At 36.7% G+C, this 15267-nt stretch overlaps 1 protein-coding gene across 1 annotated transcript; it reads left to right on the top strand.

The window, feature by feature from the left end:
- Positions 1-725: 725 nt before the first annotated feature.
- Positions 726-2348, top strand: LOC131038093 (E3 ubiquitin-protein ligase PUB23-like). Its single transcript, XM_057970399.2, has one exon. The coding sequence runs from the start codon at positions 767-769 to the stop codon at positions 2012-2014; it is 1248 nt and encodes a 415-aa protein (XP_057826382.2). The 5' UTR covers positions 726-766; the 3' UTR covers positions 2015-2348.
- Positions 2349-15267: the final 12919 nt, after the last annotated feature.

Below are 15267 nucleotides of genomic sequence, written 5' to 3'. Positions count from 1 at the left end.
ATGATTACATTATTATTATATCATAGATAACCATTACAGCCCACATAACCTGCTAATTTATCATACATTGACGTGTTGAATTGCTTATAACTTCACCCATATTCAGTATTTTTAATATTTTAACTAAATATCTCACTCCAAAATAATTATAAAAACAAAATTTGACGTTTTATCTTTATATATAAACTGACGTATTAAAAAAAAAGTCACCGTATAATAATATTTTAACAATCACTTGGGAAAGGTGTAAAGTTGACCCGCAAGAATAGTTCATTTTTAAATAGTCGTAGACTACAGTAATACTACTAAAAATGGAGAAAACTCAGGTTGCCTAACATGAGAAGCATTACAGTTCAGAGATTTTATCTTTGGTTTGCCGTGTTTAATCAGATTCATATGTAAGAAGGCACTAAAAACATATATAGTATATAAAGGTTACAGCACTGGGGGCGACATCTGAGGATTCAAAATGTGGACGGCGCAGCAGGGAGCGCCAGCGCAGCTTTGCTTCGCTAGATGGAACCATTATTTTATATTTGCACAGCGTGTTGACTTTGCAACCATTTTTGATGCGCAAGCAACACAGCACTAACCAATACCAACGAGAACATATTCTAATCAATCGTTGACATTGATCTGTCTCTATTAAGCGAATCTATTAAAGCGTCTGTATCCACCACAACATGTATTATCTCCATAACTCTTTCGCCTTCAGACGTGTTATCAATAGCCTTTACTATATCGTTTGTGTTTTGTTCGGAACGGGATGGATTCTGAGGAGATAGAAATCCCTTCGTATTTTCTGTGCCCGATATCGTTGCAGCTGATGAAAGACCCTGTCACGCTCTGCACGGGAGTCACCTATGACAGGCAGAGCATTGAGAAGTGGATGTTTACAGTGGGGAACAACACCTGTCCTCTCACAAGGCAACACATTCACAACTCCGAGCTCACACCCAACCACACGCTGTGGCGGCTCATCCAGCAGTGGTGCGACCTCAATTCTTCCAAGGGCGTCCATCGGATCTCCACGCCCCCGCTGCCACTTGACACCGATCAACTTCATAAGTTGCTCCGTGACATCGAGTCATCCCTGGCTTCGGCCTTTCAAGTGAAGTCGTTGAAGAAATTCAGATCTGTAGCGGGCGAGAGCGAGAGCAACAGACGGCTTATCGCTTTTTCCGATGCACCGGCTGTCTTGGTCTGTCTTATTGAGAACCCTAGCGCCGAAACTGACGAGGCAGGTTGCTGCTATGAAGTTGCAGCAGCCTGTGAGGAAGCGTTGGGGATCCTTTATTCTCTTACTTTGCCTGATGGAACATTGGATTCACTCGCAACAGCCAATTGCCTGGCCTCCGTGGCCTCAATTCTAAAGAGAGGTACCTCCAATGCCCGGTTTCATGCCGTCATGCTCTTACAGACGGTGTCAAAAAAAGTCCTCGAAAGGTTTGTTATGAATGCCAACGATGATCTAATTGAAGGACTTCTGGAAGTGTTGACGGAGGAGGTGTGCCACAAGGCAACCGTAGCCGCCCTCGAGGTTTTGACCGCAGTGAGCTCCAGCAGCAGGCGCAGCAGAATAAAGGCAATCCAGGCGGGCACCATATCTGCGTTGATTGAATTGCTTCCTGATCAGAGTGTCGAGAAAAAAAACATCTGCGAGAGGATGTTATGTCTTCTCGATGTGTTGTGTGGATGCGCAGAAGGAAGGGCTGCCTTGGTCGACCATGCCATGGGTATCCCTTTGGTCTCTAAGAAAATAATGAGAGTGTCGGCCTTGGCAACAGAAAAGGCCGTTCGGATCCTGTGGTCTATTTGTAAATTTTCTCCGTCTCAGCTAATATTGAACGAAATGGTGCAGATTGGTGCAGTCGCGAAGCTGTGCATGCTAGTGCACAGCGAGTGCACGGCCAAGACGAATAGAAAGGCAAAAGAGATGCTTAGATTGCACGATAAGTGCTGGAGGAGCTCGCCTTGTGTTCCCTCCATCATTTATCCGAGATCCGTTCAGTAAATAAGGCAACCTGGAATACTCTTGAAACATTTTCCGGCATCTATATCTCTGTCATGGGATCATCCTCTGTTATTCAAGAAAAGTAATGAATTGAATATGAGTATGGTAAAAGTGGAAGGGCATCTCGATTCGTGGAAGACGATGGCTTCTAATGAATGCCGTATACTCGAAATTGAGCAGAGGGACAACATTTACAATCCAGAGGAGGATAAATTGGGAAATCCAAAGTAGAATAGGATGAGGACATGAAATTACGTGTGTTTTTTTGTTTAGGTGAATTTGTAATGCTTAGATTTGGTCTTTAGCTAACATTCACATTACCATTTCCGGTTTTTGTAAGACACTGAATTCTGTTTGCTTGCGCTCGTTACTGTAAAGTTTCAAAAATACACTCGTATCAATTTCCAAGAAAGTGACCTGTTTTGATGTTGAGAAAAGAAAAATGTAAAATCTAAAATCTTACACTATTGTAAGGACAAAAGTGTAACCCATATACATTCTAATATTTTATGTATCTTTGAATACTTTTTATATTTTAGAATACAGTTACTCTTAGAATTGTATCTTGAACATATTAACTATTTTAAGTTTCATGTCACATCTTTCTCTTCAAAATGTGTCTAATTTAATGTGAATGATTCAAAAATCTAACCGTTATGTATTTCTGTGCATATTAATATTTTATATTGGGGTCTAAATTTGTATCTATAAAGATATTATTTTAGTACATTTTCATATAATAAATTAATCCTGAAATAGAGATTGGAAAAAAAGTATATATTTTCTTATATGTAATTTGTTGCTAGTCATTTGTTGTTTAGGATTAGAATCATTCAATCTCTTAACACACAACAAATGAAAACCGTTGTCAAATTATATTTTGGGTACATTCTCCAACACATTCACATTTTGATTTTTATTAAGATTTGGGAAAGAATAATTCAATTAGTTCAATAGCATTCATTTCCAATAAACATTAATATATATTGCCACCTCTTTCACTTTTTACTATTATCGTGAAGTAAGTTATGAGGCATGGTTAAGGTGCACAAAATCCTTGAACTTTAACCCTTGCATAGAAAGCCTCATAATGCTCCTTATCACTTCCATAATTTTCTTAATTAAAACAATATCATGACAACAAATTTAAGATGTACTAAAAGTTGATTTGTTTTTAGATCAAAGTTAGAAAATTTGAGAGGTGATTGCATCCATGGAAAATATGTCAACCATGATTACATCTCAAAGCCATACTCTTTGTAACAACTTGATTGTAAGTAAAGTTTGCTTTCAATTGACTTCAACATACAAAACTACTTTCCATCTTATATTATTTTAACACATGTATAATTATAATCTCACTTATCCCATTTCACTTGATTTATCATGCTCAACCCTTTTATTTGACATTCCAAATGACCACCACGTGGACTTCAATAGCTAGGCAATATTATATCACATGCATTCATATTGGGGGGTTTAATATCCCAAAAATGAGGGTGCAATATATTGCCTATCAGTGAAAATAGGGGGCTTTTTAATTCAGACTATGAAAAAATACAATATATCTCGTGAAAATAGGGGGGCTTTTAATTCAGGCCATGTATTAGGAGGGGGTGACAAAAAAAGAATTTAGAGCAATATTTTTTGAAAATAGGGGGATTCTTTAGTATGAAATGAATGCACGTGCTATAACCCAGGGTCACTAAGTGAAGCCCCTGTGACAATCACAAACCTTATAGGAGTTGATCTCAATAAGTTAAAGTTTTCATATGAAAGATAAGGCTCTTATCAATTTGAAAATATCTATAATATTCATAGATAATCAAATATGAAGCACTTCTAATTGATATATCATCTCTCACAACCATACTACTTCATGTAATTTTTAAGAAAGTCTAATGTACTCTATCAAGTGGTGAAATATTCATATCCAAGGTACGACCATGTTTCGTATTACCAAGAAGCTATCCAATGTCAAGTCCAATATTCGACGTTGGAACAGGTCCTCTTTTGGTAATATTTTCAAAATTAAAGATAAGCTCAAGCTATATCTTGAGGAGGTTCAAAAGCATATCCAAGATTTTGGGTTTGATCATGACGTCTCAAACAAAGAAATTGAGATTTTGACTAAACTGCATGATATCATTTCCAAAGAGGAGGAATACTAGAAGCAAAGATCTAGAGCCTTATGGATAAAAAGTGGTGACAAAAATACTAATTTTTTTCATATGACGACCCTCAAGCATAGGGCTGCTAATAGAATTTGTAAAATTCAGGTTGGCCAGAGATGGATTGATAATCGTGAAGAGATTTGCTAGGAAGCCATCAGCTACTTCACTAATCTCTTATCGGTTGAAGATCCTCTTAATGCTTTCGCCCAAGATGAGATCTTGTAGGAAATTCCCAACATTGTCTCTTAGGATATGAACTTGGAGCTAACCAGAATCCCCACTCATGATGAAGTTTGCAATGCGGTATTCTCTTTTGAAGGTAACAAATTCCCTAGCCCTGATGGCTTCCCTCTATTCTTCTTTCAAAACTTTTGGCAGATCTTAAGCTCTGATGTGGTCAATGTTGCGCAAGAGTTTTTTGGGTCCCGTTCACTTCTGAAGGAGCTGAACGCCACCTTCTTTGTCCTCATTCCCAAGAAACCTGATGCCTATTCTTTTCAGGATTTTAGACCTATTAGTCTTTGCAATTCTATCTATAAAATTTTCACCAAGATTCTGGTGCTAAGGCTTAGGAAATACCTCCCCTCTTTAATTTCAAAACACTAGAATGGGTTTGTTCCTGGGAGGCAAATTTTGGATTCCTTTATTGTGGTGCATGAGAACATTCACTCCTTATCTATCAATAAAAAAATAGGTTTTTTTTTTAAATTGGATCTATTGAAAGCTTTTGATAGAGTCAATTGGAGTTTTCTTCTCAGGATTCTTAGGGTATTTGGATTTGGAAATAACTTCATCTAGATTATTGATCAATGTGTGTCCACTCCCAAATTTTATGTCTTGATCAATGGTGTTGCCTCTGGTTTCTTCTCTGCATCAAGGGGAATTCGACAAGGGTATCCTTTATCTCCTTTCCTCTTCATTCTGATGAGTGAAGCTCTCAGTAAAATTATCCAAAGGGAAGTTAGAAAAGGTAATCTTTTGGGCTTACGGCCCTCTTCTCAGGCCTCTACCTGCTCTCACCAACAATTTGTGGATGATAATTTGTTGATGGGGGAAAGTTCGGTTAAAGAAGCTAAGAATTTATAAAATACTCTGGATACTTATGAGCAAGGCACTAGACAAAAAATTAGCCTGGCTAAAAGCTCAAATTTTTTCTTTAACTCCCCAGAGCACAAGAAAATTAAGATTGCCATGATTCTTGGGTGTAAAGTTGGGGTTCTGCTTGACTCTTACTTAGTTCTACCCCTCTGCCATAGCCTGGCCCTAGATTTATTTTGGGTGAATCTTATTGATAGATTCCAGAATAAGTTGGCTAGGTGGAAAGGTGCTTTGTTAAGCCAAGTTGGTAAGCTCTAGCTGCTCAAAGCCACACTACAGAGCCTCCTGGTTTATGCTATGAGTTTATTCAAAATTCACACCAAAATTGTTGATAGACTGGAAAGAATTCAAAACAAAAATTTATGGACCAGGATTGAAATTAAGAATAAGTTGCATCTTGTGGCTTGGAAAGAAATTTGCCTTCCCAAGTCCATGGGGGAAATAGACATTAGAAATCTGAGAGGTTTCAATAAAACCTTGATGGCCAAGCAACTGTGGAGATGTCTTAAAGAGAATAAAGAATGGATTGACATTTTCGAACATAAATACCATATCCAAGGTATCCAAAACACGCTGGAATTTTATGACCTTCCCAACCCTATCTCTAATTTATGGAGCAATTTCTTTGGTTCCACCAATATTATTTTGCATGGTTGTAGATGGGTGCTAGGGAATGGTACTAAAATCAGATTTTGGGAGGACTAGTGGATTGGTGATGGCCCCCTTTCAGATTCTGTTTGGGATCCTCCTTTCAAAGAATTATGTCTCAGAAAAATTGGCTCTTGGGTGGGTGATTATATTAGGGATGGAGCCTGGTTAGATCTCAAATCAGTGGACAATGTTTGGATACCTTTGCAACCTGGTTAAACTATATTCATATCCCTTTCTCCCATCTGGAGGATGAAGTGTTCTAATTTCTCCTCTTCATAGAAATTCAAGGTTGTTGATGCCTACAAGTTCATCTCTAGAAATTTTTCTCTGTCCCCCTTCTGGGCTGGTATATGGAATAATCTTTTAATTCCAAAAATTAACATCTTTTTTTGGCTTTTCATGCAGGGTAAGATATCTACCATTGACAACTTCTGTAAAAGAGGTCTCCCTATTACTACCAGATGCTTTCTATGCAAAGAAGCGAAGGAAAATTTTGGTCATCTATTGCTGCAATGCTCTTTTGCCATGGATATCTGGAGTTTCTTCCTTGATATCTAGAACACTAATTGGGTCTTCCCTAATTCTATTCAAAGGTTGTACTTTGAATGGAAGTGTTCCTTTGACAATCAGGCTTTGGGAGTCCTCTGGAACATGTCTCTTCCTCATATTGCTTGGGGTATTTGGAAAGAAAGAAACAATAGAGTTTTTAGAGATTTGGAATCTCCTGCGCTTGTTGTGGCTATTAGAATCAGAAATGCTATCAAGGAGAATTTAATTTACTCCTGCCCCAGTAGAAGGAATGATCATCCCCTCCCTACTCTCCAGGAGGAGTGGGATACTATCAAACGATGGCAAATTAGCTGGAATATATCCATTCCTGTGCACAAAATTAAATAATGCAGATAAAATGTTCTATGGCGTCCCCCCTTGTGGGATGGATCAAAATCAATGTGGACAGGGTAGATAAAGGTAATCCTGGGCCGACTGGGTATGGGGGAGTGGCCAGGAATCATATCGGTCTGCTGGTTTCCGTGGTGGCGCTCCCTTTGGGCACTCGGTCTAACCATTTTGTGGAGGCGAGCACTACCCATTTTGGGTTACACATGTCTAAAAGGGAAGGGTTCAGAAAGGTTTGGCTAGAATCTGACTCACTCAACATTATCAATTCTTTGAAAGGGTGTATGGATCCTAGTTGGACTATTGCCAACTTGTTCAAAGATTGTGTTGATATGATTAAAGAGTTGGATGAATTTAAAATTTCTCATTTTTCGGGAAGGCAATAAAGTGGTGGATTTATTGGCCAATATGGCGATGGGCTAGGTGGTGGCAAAATGGTGGAGCAATCAGGACTCTTTCCCAAAAAGCTTGTGCGACCTGGCTTATGATGATACCATCCACTTGTGGTAACCAATGAAGAATAATCATGACTTGATTAAGTTGTTGAGGAAATGGCATCCTTTTGATTTCCCTTTCTAAAGATCTAGAAACTTCCCTTGTGCCTAGATTTTACGTCTTCTTATGTGGCCCCTATCTTGCTTCTATTTGGAGACTTGTCTAGTGTGGCCCATTTCCTATTTCTATTTGGTGACCCCAACCATCATGGGTGGGGACAAGAATAGGCAAGAACCGTCCACTTTCGATAAATGGAAGAAAAATAAGGAAGTGTGGCAAGAAATTGTTGATGGGGGAATGTTTCCCTTCTTGGAAAGAATCCATGGCCCTTCTCCTCTGCTCATGGAAATGTTTGTCAATGTGTGGGAGAAAGGGGTTTTGAGGGCCCCATGGTGTTGATTATCAGCTGGATGAAACCCTGGTAGCTACGGTTATGGGTTTGGCTATGAATGGCAGAAGGTTTCACAAAGATAGAAAAACAAGGGAGGAAGAAATGGCAATTTTTTTTGATAAAGACAAGGAGTGTTCAAGAGTTAATAAAATAGTTGATGGTGGCTACAACATAGAGGATCTTATGTCTCCCTAGGTGGACATGCCCAAGTTTATCATGAGGTCCATTACGCTTGATGACAGATATGTCAATATCTTTTCTTATCATTTTACCATCTTGCATCACCTTAGGCATGGAAAAGTTATTTCGATTCCTTTCTATCTCGTTTCTTCTTTGGAGAATAGTCTTGAAAAACATGCCAAGAATCCCAATAATTTGGTCCTCCATGAAGGGATTATTGTGCTAATTATGGAGTATGCCAAAGCCCTTGAAGTTGTGCCCTCTCTCTCTGAGAAAGGCCAAATCCCTAATACTAATGTTCAAGATGTCTCTGATTTGGACATGGAGATGGAGGATAGTGGGAGCACCAAACCCCTTGTTGACCTTTATTATGAGCCAGTTGAAGAGGGTGAGATGTTGGTCAATCCTCGAAACCCATAGTAGAAAGAACCCCCCAGATGGGCTGCAAGTAAATATAAATCGACCAGCAAGATGATTTCAAAAACTAATCCTTATTCCAGAAAGAAGAAGTCAGTTTCTAAAGACTATGCTCCTAAGACCTTGGACCAGGAAATAAAATTAGACATTCCTCTTAATGTCCCGAAGGAGAAGTAGGGAACTCTAGCTAAAGATGTGGATAGTGGTTTACAGAAGGATAGTTCTCAGATAAATCTGGTGATGGAAGTGACTAGAAGCCAAGTGAACTGTTGGAAGTGGGTGGGGAAGGAGATTGATACCTACAAAGAGGGGATTAAGGAGATAATTGATATCTTCACTCATTGGCCTGAGCCTAGCAAATTTGAAAAGCTCATGATCATGACTCAGAAGCTTTCCCATGATGTTGAGGTTATGAAATGTAAACATGAGAAAATAATTGAGAAGGTTGAGCAATCTATGGAGGAGATCAAGAATAATATTAAGAATTTGGTTGACATTAGTAAGAAGGTCATGAATAATAGTATGGAGGGGCTAGAAATGATCAATGCCATGGTGGCATAGTACATATCCAATCCTATTGATAGCGACCTTGACGACAATAACAGAAAGAAAGATTTGGGCGGTGAAGAATCTACTATTGGTGGCAATAAAACTACGAGCCCTAATTCCAGGACTAGAAGCAGTAGCAACAATAAGGGTACCTCCAGGTTCATTATGGAGGAATTGGAGGAAATCAAATGAGCTGGTGCACTCGTTTAATTGAGTGTCTGTCTATGTTTTGTTGGTTGTTGTTTCTTTTTTCTTTTGTGTTCAGTCTAGGGTGTTCCCCTGTTTTGCTATTGGTTTCTATTTTATTGGCTAATGGCTAGGTTTTGTATAACTTTTGGTTTCGGGTCCATGTAAAACTTGTTTATCTTTATCAAAAACTAGAGATTTGAAATTAATATCTTACTTTTCAAAAGTTAAGGATATTGATGAATCCCCCAACATGAAGATATATAAAGTAGACATACTTTCACTAGGATTTCTTCACATTATTTGAATTACTATAAATTGAACATATCATCTCACCCCGTATCCTAAGTTCTAGACCAAAATCTAAAATTTCCTTGATGTATCCTAATATGCACCATGTAAATTTTATGTGAGCATTATGTGGCCTTTACACGAACATGATCACTAATCTAACAAACAATGATATATAAGGTAGGTGTATGTGACATACAAAATAAATCCAACCAGCCTTTGATATTTTATTTATTTAAATTTATTTCGGTAATGATAGGGGTATCCCCGCGACCTAGCCTAGCGCCCAACCTGCCTTACCTTGGACTTACTTTATTGCCAAGTTGGGGTCGAGGAAAGGGCAAGTTGAGGTGAGACTAGTCCCCTATAGGGAGGATCCACAACTCACAACCAATCCCCACTCTTAAACCAGGGAGGGAGTTGAACCCGAGACCAATGGGGAACAAACCCATGGACCAAGCAAACCCACCTACCTATGCAGAATAAATAGCCTTTGATATTTTATAGGACCGATCAATTCCATCAATGTATTCTTTTTAAACATGGTTTTATACTAACATAAAGTTTGACTTCAACCTTTGCATCTTCATTCTTAAATTTTATCAACACCTAGTTGCGATAACTTGGTTGATACAAAGCATATCTATCTTGTGCCTACTAAAATTTTATAGTAAAAAAATATCAAGCTAACTTATTTTTTCATTTAAATAATTAAATTTATATTTCTCTTTTTAAAATTATAAAATAGATAGTGCATAATAATGACAATATCAAGACTAGTCATCTTAAAACATACAAACTAGGGTCCTCGACAATTTTTAAAACTAATCAATCCTTTCATTCAAACCATGACCTATTCCAAATTCTTTGGTTTAAAATAAATGTATGCTCCATAAAATGCTCCTCATTTAAATCACCATGAAAAAATATAGTTTTCATAATCAACAATAGCATCAAAAAAAGCATCAACTGATGATGCTTTTCTATAAATTCAAGAATAACTTGAATTATAATAAACTTTGTACCTAGGCTGAATATCCCATTGTATTTAATTCCATCATTTTGTCAATACCCCTTAGCTAAAAGTATATATTTATTCTTGCCAACATGTCCCCTTAGAGTTGAAAGTGGTTTTATAAAGTTGATATAAAAGAAATAAACTTCTTATCTTTCGATAACTATAATCACAGTGTCCGTTTCATCATGAAAGAATCATATTCATCATGCATTCTTATTTTTGAATACAAATCTCTCTTGGTTTCCATTTATATTCTCTGAGTAGTCAACCATGTATCCTAACCTTCAAATGATCCTTTTACAAATTTATCATTTTTCCATCTACCATCTAATACATCTACCTCTAACCGCATTATGATTGGTTCACTTAGCCCAAGGATGAAACTTTATGACTTATGTTGAAGATTTTAATCTCTTTAATGTATTCTATCATGCTGAATTTACTTTCTAACTAATGTCACTTGCATTCCCCCTTCCTCTATATTCCTCAAATTTAACACTAGTAGACTAAAAATATTATTAGGAACATGACAACTCAATGGATAAAACTGAATAGAGTTGTAATTTAATTATAAGTTGATTATGTTGTAATGAGTGTGAATGATCAATTCAAAAAAAATATGAGTATAAAATCAGGATAAAGAGAAACTAGTTAGTGTAAACAACAAGGAGAATTAGAATGTGAGAAATCAAATAATATTTAAATAAATATTATTATAATTATTTATTATTAATTAGATTTATAATTGAAATTTTAGCAAATGGAAAATTCTAAATATTTTGATTAATATGAGTGTAAAACATTTGGTGTGAAGTTATAGCATGTCTTTTCAATGAGAGTAGAAGGTTTTACTAAAATATAACTCAATAATTTGTTGTATTTTCATACATTTTTTACATAATATAATTTAAAATAGGCCTTCTTTTAAGTGATAAATAAAAAAATTGATTATTCAATGACACTTTAACCATGGATCAGGTATGTGACTTTATACATGGAGAGTTGGTTGGTTCAACCAACACAACTACACAATTGTTCAACATTTAGAATAACCACTATCTAACAAACATAACAATGTAATAGAATACATTTTAACATTTATTAACATTCTGCCCTCATCACATTATTCTTGCATGTGTATCCTTGAAACCTCAAACTTTACCTTGCTAAGGGACACCCTTGAAGATTTATATAACAAAATTTATTCAATACATAAAATACAAACATATTCTCAAGAAGATCTTTATTTGAATAAATAAATCCTAAATTAGGTTCAATTCTCAATCAAGCTACCTTATGAGCCTCAGAAGGGTGGAGCTTCGAGTTGAATTCTCAAGTTTTCAATGCTAAACTCTCAAATCACAAATTATTGAATTATTCAACAATAATCCACATTGAGATATAACTTCATCAAGTTGTCTCATGACCCTCAAAAGGGTATACTTTCTTAATAGTAGTCTCATAAACTCACTAGACAAATATTAATATTGATCTCAACACCAAATCCCTTACATGTCTCCAAAATTAAACTTCACAATACATGTATTCTTGAAATGCATGAGCAATAAAAGAAATAAAGAAAGAAAAATAGAAAGCAAAAATCCTTCTCATGTAAATCACCATCTCAGAGAGAGAAACTAACTTGAAGTAATGGAAATTCCTCCATCCTCTAGTATTTTGATTAAAGGGGAAAACTGGTTTTAAAAGGACCAAAAACCCAAAGTGAACAATAAAGAAATAAAAATAGTCTTAAACAACAACCATTGAGGACCCAACAAGAAAGAAGATGTGAACCAACCTACAAAACAATAGCCAAGATCAAAATAGAACTCCTAAACAACAAAACTACAATATTTTGACCAATTTATCATTCTTATGAATGATATATTCATTGATATTATTTAACTTTCTTAATGATGATATCAATAGGGGCCATATCCTTGTCCTTGGTTCAGAGCCTCGTCACTGGACTAGGAAGGGACTTCTCGTTCACATCCAAATCCGCATCTACGTCCTTCAAGGGAGCACTATATTTCTTATGGGTACCTGCATCCACAACCTTAGATTTTTTGACCATCTTAGTGCTACCAGTCAGGGAATTGTGTTGAGAAATAACATGAAGAACTTCGGCCTACTCATTGAGTCTATGGAGACCATCGCTAGTATTGCCCATGGTGGACATACTCACCTCCACCACAACAGTCAAAATCTGATAGAGTTTTTTAAAGTCATTTTACAGAGCCTTAATGCACTCTTTGTGGTCCTCCTTGAGGTCTTTAATCCCATTATCTAGGGTATGCGTATTAGCAAGAATACTATCCAGGTTCCCATTGGGTAGATTGGCCTTCTCCTTAAGATCATTGATCTCCTAAAAGATCAAGGTGAACAAGGCATTTTGGTTATCCTGTAAATTCCCCAAATTAATATTAGTAATTGTGTTCTCAGGGACCGAGGAGCCCATCTCCTTAGGGGTAACCATGTCACCATCAGTAGGCATAAAAAAATTGGCATCCCAATCCTCCATAGGGCCATCCAAATAAATCTGAGAGGCATCCATCCACTTATTAGATTTATTGTTGACATTGATAGATGAGGGCCCAAAGATTTTGGTTTTTCCCTTAAGACTCGACATAGAAATCCTAGTCACCCTTTTACCCTTCACATCAATACTAGGGTCCATCGAATTAGGGACATATTCAAGGTCTTCATCCTCATCATATAAAACAATTCCTTTTCTACCAGTGGGGTTAGGGATTTTAGATTTGGATGATGAGGGGCCCTATTTATTATATATATGAAAGACCTCATCCCCATCAGATTCCACCTCCTCATCAAAAGAGGTGTCCCCATAATGAACATAGACATTCTTCTTAAATTCAATACCAATTTTTTCCCCATGATTCCTCTCAACATGAAGAGACTTGGCATACTCGATAATCAACAAATTAAGCCCTCATGGAGAACAAAGGAGGATACACTTTTATCATGAGCTCTAATGCTATTATTTAAAGATGAGACTAAATAAAAGGGAAAATAAAATGCACTTGCTATGTCAAAAGTGATTCAGAATGATGAAGTGATAGCTAAATAAGGTGTGTAATTTACCGTCAAGGATGAGGTAGCACATCATAATCTCTGAGACCTCCCGCCATGGCTTCGGAAGCTTGGTTCTCTCCCACACACAATTAGTATTCTTCCTCGCCTTCTCCCTTTCTTTTGGTGGGAAAAAAATTTCCATCACCTGGATCACACATTTCTTATCCCTATATAAGTTGGTTCCCTCAATCAAAGCGTTGGACACCTTAGCCACCAACTCCTCATTGACCTCTAGCTCGATACCATAGGCACAGAGCACACTGGCCCTCCACCCATGAACAAAGGCCTTAGTAACAAGAGCATCTGCACTATGAATCTTCTCGATATATCTAGCCTAGCCTCCTGTCGAGAGCTCGTTTCACATTGCTTCCTTATTTTGCCATTTTTTGTAGACTATGTACTCTGAACAGTTGTTGTCTCCCCACATCCAACAAAAATCCCAATTCACTACAAACTACAACACAGATAGAGCCGAGCTAAACTAGATAGAAACAATTAAAAAAGCCACAAGAAATTTTTGCTTTCCCCACATAAATGATGTCCTTCCTAGGAAACCTTGGAGCACATCATCCTCCATCATTTTTTAAAACCCCATGTACTTCGCATGCATCATAATCATTGTGGAGTAAGATATGGAGATTTACTGGGATCCAGTCATAAATTTTCCAAACTTTCCTAATTGGCAAGCCAACTCCAATGTTGGCCAAATTATTTGCAACCTTATTACCTTCATGGTAAAAATGTGAAATTTAAAATTCATCAAATTCTCTAAGAAGCATTAGGCAATCTTTAATTATATATTTAATTGACCAACTAGGGCAGGGTGTGGGAACCCATTAAATAATTAATGATGTTTAGGGAGTCACATTTCAACAAGACCCTTCTCAAACCTTTCTCTTTAGCCAATTTGATCCTGGCATAGGCTGCGAAGGCTCAATCCTCCAGTGTTACTAGCCTCCAAATTGACAATTGTTACTCCTTATCCTCCAAACATAGCACTGGGGTAAGTACTACAACCTCTAATAAAGAGTAACAACAAGCCTATACTTCAAAGCTTCATGAGTTTTAAACATATTATTGTGTTGCAAATAATTTTTTATTCTTTTAAAATGGTTTCTATTTCTTCAATATCATCTACCTAATCTTTGTAAATTCATTTTATTTGGTATGGATTTACCTATGTGTTATCATGAAAAAATTGTCAAGGTGTGTGGATTCAACTGACAATATACTTTTTACAATGTGTTTCACATATAATTAAACATTTGATCTATTGACTATAGCAATACATGTCAAATAGGATCCCTTCTCCTTAAAACTTATTAAAAATTTATACACATACCTTAAATAAATCACAATTATATATTTATTCCAGCCACATATAAACACTACTAATGCCAAACATCCATACCAATCAATTGTTGGAAGGCTAAGCACCTATAGTATCCCCTAGATAATCACATGTTAATTGTCAAACTTCTATATACAACAAATCTACTAAATTAGACTTCAACCCAAATAACTGATAGAGTTAGAAGTGATGCCCACAAAAAATAACAAAGATGATGCCAAAATGGCTCTAATGTTTCTATCTTTTGGAGAGAGCGAAGCATGAACCAATGAAGATGCTCAAAATTTAGCTGATCAAGAGGACTAGCACTAGGAGGTAGCTTATGCACTGGTTAGTTTCATATGGATAGATAATATTGTAGGCTAAAGAGGGTGATGGGGTTTATTATATAAAATAGAATAGAAAGTGAGACTTCTGCAATAGGTTTAGTATGTATAGATATATTTAGTGTAATTTCAC

Source organism: Cryptomeria japonica, chromosome 11 (assembly GCF_030272615.1).
Source record: "Cryptomeria japonica chromosome 11, Sugi_1.0, whole genome shotgun sequence".
NCBI classification, from domain to species: Eukaryota; Viridiplantae; Streptophyta; class Pinopsida; order Cupressales; family Cupressaceae; genus Cryptomeria; species Cryptomeria japonica.
Note: the sequence above shows the minus strand (reverse complement) of the source record. Positions and strands in the feature narration are given on the sequence as shown.